The sequence below is a fragment of the Malurus melanocephalus genome, unplaced genomic scaffold (genome assembly GCF_030028575.1).
Source record: "Malurus melanocephalus ecotype Western Australia unplaced genomic scaffold, MMel_1.1 scaffold_657, whole genome shotgun sequence".
In the NCBI taxonomy this organism is placed as follows: domain Eukaryota; kingdom Metazoa; phylum Chordata; class Aves; order Passeriformes; family Maluridae; genus Malurus; species Malurus melanocephalus.
In genome coordinates this window covers 102955-107189 of record NW_026623889.1, presented here as the reverse complement: position 1 = coordinate 107189, position 4235 = coordinate 102955, and the positions used below count along the sequence as shown (strand labels likewise).

Sequence of the window (4235 nt, the reverse complement as noted above, 5' to 3'; positions counted from 1 at the left end):
GGAGAACCCTTTTTCCTAGGCTGATAAAGTAAAATAATCTAAGTTTTCTGTTATAAAAATAACCTTTTCCATCTTCTGTTGCAAATCATGATTATCTTTTTCCATCTGTCGCTTCCTGCTCTCGAGGGCCTTCACATCATTGTCCAACCTCATTACTTTTGTGAGATTCTGTTCAACTGCTGCCAGAGAGCTCTGCAAAAAATGAGGTAAAGTTTATGAATACCATAATCAATTATTCTAAGTGAAAAATATGTTTTAATAGTAAGGAATATTACATTTTAGTTTMGTTTTTGTTTTAGTTACAGCTTATAATAGTTTTAGATACCAGTTAAATTTKAGAGAGATTTTAAATTAAGTGACAAAAACCTAATGCTGCTACAAGAATTCCACTCTTAAACCTTCAGTGACTGTTTACAGATTAGAGTAGCATCTGCCAGGTGAGTTGACATATGCTTGATTCTGCTTCAGGGCAAAGTTTTAGATATAAAAGTGTAAGATTTTAATCAAGAAATTCATCCAGTTTTGACTTTTTTATCATTTTGTACTGAAGTACTAACATAATCCTCCTGGAAATTACCTTCAGAGGCTCAAGCTGGCTCTCAATTGATTTTACATTCTCCTTAGAAGCAGTCAGTTGAGCCTCTCTGTTGCTAAGATGATCCTGGATTTCCTGTGCTTTCTCTTTATTCTGTTTTAGATATTTCAGTTCTGTCTGACACTCTTTTACTTTCAGGCTTTGTTTCAGTCGTACCTGACGCAGAGCTTCGAGTGCTTTGATATACCTTTAAAAAAGGCAAAATTTCAGCTGCTTTGGCAATGGAGCAATACTGATGTGTGAAACAATGCCTTAGACATTTTCATTAAAATTTCTTATATAAGACAACATTTTCTTACTTAGTTTTTATTAAATTACAGTAAAGGGAAAAACCTTGTTGCTGAAAAGATCTCATCAAATTTTTGTTTCAGGGCCTTCCCTTCGCTTAATGGCCAGTTGGATTCTTCTTGATGGCAGAAAATGACATTGTTAAGCACAGCTTTGGAAACACCAAGGGCGCTGATCATCTCCCGATCTATTTCGGCACACTTGGAACTCAGACTGACTTTCTCACCATGCCTGTGGAGGTAAAGCAAATCCCCGGAGAAGTTACTGGCAAGTTTTTTAAAAAGTGGACTGTATTTTAACAGTGTAACATAGCTGCAACATACCAACTCAAAAATTTAACATGTAACACTTTTTAAGCACAGAATTACCATGCTCAGCAAATGCGAATATTGGAAGAGACTGCTTCACATTTTAGAACTCTGTGGAACCACCAGAGGGGGCATGAAACCTTTTGAGTTAAGGGATACACTTAAACAGTGGAGATGGGAGTTAAACACAGGCCAAAAACTATCTGAAACTGAAGATGGTGCTAAAGGAAGTAAAGCCTACATACTCCACACAATGATACTTTCAAACTGTATCATATAATCAAAGAATCATGGAATGGTCTGGAYTGGAAGGGACCTTAAAGCTTGTTTAGTCCCAACTCCCTGCCATGGACAGAGAGCCCTTCCACGGTCCCAGGCTGCTTCAAGTCCTGTCCAACATGGCCGTGAACACTTCCAGGGATGGGGCAGCCACAGCTTCTCTGGGCAACCTGCGCCAGGGCCTCACCACCCTCATTACTTATAAAATTTCAAATAAAGTTTTCCAATRAATGCCAGTCAACAGGTATAAGGATTTCTTAACCAACATGGTTATCAATTCTAGGGTTTTTCAACACCTAACAGATAACATGATGAAACTACACACCTTTATAATCCAAAAACACTGGTAGCTACATCAAGGAATATATTATGCAGTTTTCTCTTCTCTTATCCATAAAAATATACAACATCCAAATCTATATTTATGCCAAAATAAGAAAAAATACTTGACAACTTACTTTGTTCTAGTAATGACAGATTCCAGTGTTTTAAACTCTGGAGTCTTGCCTTTCTGGGTACAGGCCATGGAGCGCTGAACAGCTAAGTGCTCCCCATTGATAGCTCGAAACTGTAATCGAATCTGAGCTCTAACGTCTGTTTCATGGGCAACCTTCGGTAGAAATAAAAAAAAGAAACAGAATGAGGGAAATTCTTCTCAAAGTCCAAAGGAATACGTGCCTCTCCAGCTGGTRGGGTATATTCTAATCACCCCAGCTCTCTGCTTTTCCTCATTTCAGCTCATCTACCTACAACTTGAGCATCCCTGTTCTCTTCACAACCTGAGTGCAGTGGAGTATTTTACTTAGGAATAAACACACATTACACCTGGTCACTACAACCTACCTTTGGATCATGAACAAATGTTTTTCCTTTGGTGCCRGGAGGAAAATCTCCAGTGGTTACATATTTAAGACATTCAATGATAGTCTAAGGAAATAGAAATAAGTAGTTATAATGACAAATTTAGGGTAACCAAGATAGACTACAGACAAAACCCAATAACAGCCCAAATTAGTAAAATACGTGAGCAGACTGAAACAACATTTAAATTTTTGAGTATTATGAAAATATGCTACTTTGCAAAAGCAGTTTTAATCAGGATCTGGATCAATTTCCTATAAAAACAAAATCAACCAATGTTCTGCAAATTCCAGGCAAGAAAGCAGATCTCTAATAATGCTAACCAACACCATATTTRAACAGCATGACTTTTGCAATATTATTAACAGCTTTCTGCAAAAATCATTATTCACATGTTGAGGTTTTCCAGAACTATTTAAAGATCAAATTCAAACATACAGCAAGCCTTACCGTTTTTCCYGCACCATTTGGCCCCACCAAAATAGTTAATGGATTAAAGAAAGTGATAACTTGCTTGTCTTTATCCTCTATGCCAAAACTCCTCACTCCAAGAATACTCATTTTGTCAATGCTCGACATTTCTGCTAAACTTCTTCTGCTTCAAAGTCAGAGGTGCAAACACTGTAAATACTGTAAAACAAAGCTTTGTGAAAAATAGGCAGAAATCACGGCATATTACCAAAAGCTGACTAAACACTTGTACAAGCACAACATATGATGAATATATTTAAAAACACWGCTAAGGCTCTTCAGTTATGGTTCAAGGCACAAAATATATGAGGGCAAAACCCTATTTGTTTTAAACTGAGAAATTAAACAACCCCAAGTGCCATACTATGTATCATGAAATCAAATACAATGGCCCCATATAACCCTTTATTCCACATCACTCACAAACATTATGCATTGCTTTCAAAATAGCCCAACTACAACAGAGGCCCCAGCATTTTTTCCCTTTGATGACCCACTGTTGTACTGCAACACCCAACACCGTGCACGCTTTGCCACTGCCTGTTTCTCACAGTTACCTCCAGCATCACCTTGTCCTAATTCCTGCTGTGATGGGGAACACTGGAGCCTTCCCAGTCCATGGGACCAGCACATATACTGGGCTGTGCACGGCTGGGAGCTGCCCCGGGCACTGGAGGGGTGTGGGGGAGACAGCTGCGACCCCAAGGCCCGTCACAGACCCACGGCCAGCGCGCCTGTGTGGGGTGTGTATGGATATGTATTGCAGGGGGGTTACACGTGCGTATGGCTGTGTATTATGGCTGTGTATTCCAGGCCGGGCTCGGCCCTCCCGCAGCGCCTCCGGGGGTGTCCGGCGGGGCTCGGCCCGGGAAAGGGCATTTCCTACCCGGGCAGAGGCGGCAGCGGGGCTTTCCCGCCCGGAGCTCCGCGCTGCGCCGGGGGCGGACGTGTTCCAGGGCCAGGCCGTGGGGCGGCCCTTCCCCTCCCCTYCCCACCGCCCGGGCCCAGCAGAGTCGAGTCGAGCTAAGTTCCCCCGCGGCCCCGCGGCCCCGGCCCGACCGCCCCCGTCCCCCAATTCCTGCAGTCACCTCCTTCCCGCAGTCACCTCCTTCCCGCAATCACCTCCTTCCCGCCGCCGCCGCCGCCGCCGCCCCGGCCCCGGCAGCCCCCGCTCCGCTCCGCCCCGCTCCGCCCCGGCCATGGCGGCCCCTCCCCTCCCCGCCCCGCCCTGCTCCTCCCCGCCCCGCTCCGCCCCTCCCCTCCCCTCCCCGCTCCGCCCCGCCTGAGGGCCGCGGGGTCGTCTGAGGGCTCTGGGCGCGCTGAGCGACCTCGGGGCACTCGCATCGCGTGCGGCCTGCGGGGTCCGCTGAGGGCTCAGAAAGGAGCGACGGAGTTTTGAGGCGGCGTTGTGGTTTCAGCCCTGCTGGAAATCA

General features: G+C 44.6%; 1 protein-coding gene across 2 annotated transcripts in view; it reads right to left on the bottom strand.

The window, feature by feature from the left end:
- Nucleotides 1-3948, bottom strand: part of RAD50 (RAD50 double strand break repair protein) — an 18966-nt gene extending 15018 nt beyond the window's left edge. Inside the window, exons 1-7 of one of the 2 annotated variants that reach the window (XM_057383730.1) lie at nucleotides 3891-3948; nucleotides 2782-2961; nucleotides 2314-2397; nucleotides 1929-2080; nucleotides 929-1114; nucleotides 578-782; nucleotides 64-192 (exon numbers count right to left, since the gene is read on the bottom strand). In XM_057383730.1, coding sequence (XP_057239713.1) covers nucleotides 64-192; nucleotides 578-782; nucleotides 929-1114; nucleotides 1929-2080; nucleotides 2314-2397; nucleotides 2782-2910 — 885 coding nt within the window. In that variant the 5' untranslated portion in view covers nucleotides 2911-2961; nucleotides 3891-3948. The remainder of the gene's footprint in view (nucleotides 1-63; nucleotides 193-577; nucleotides 783-928; nucleotides 1115-1928; nucleotides 2081-2313; nucleotides 2398-2781; nucleotides 2962-3890) is intronic. The other variant, XM_057383731.1, reaches the window with a different exon arrangement.
- Nucleotides 3949-4235: the final 287 nt, after the last annotated feature.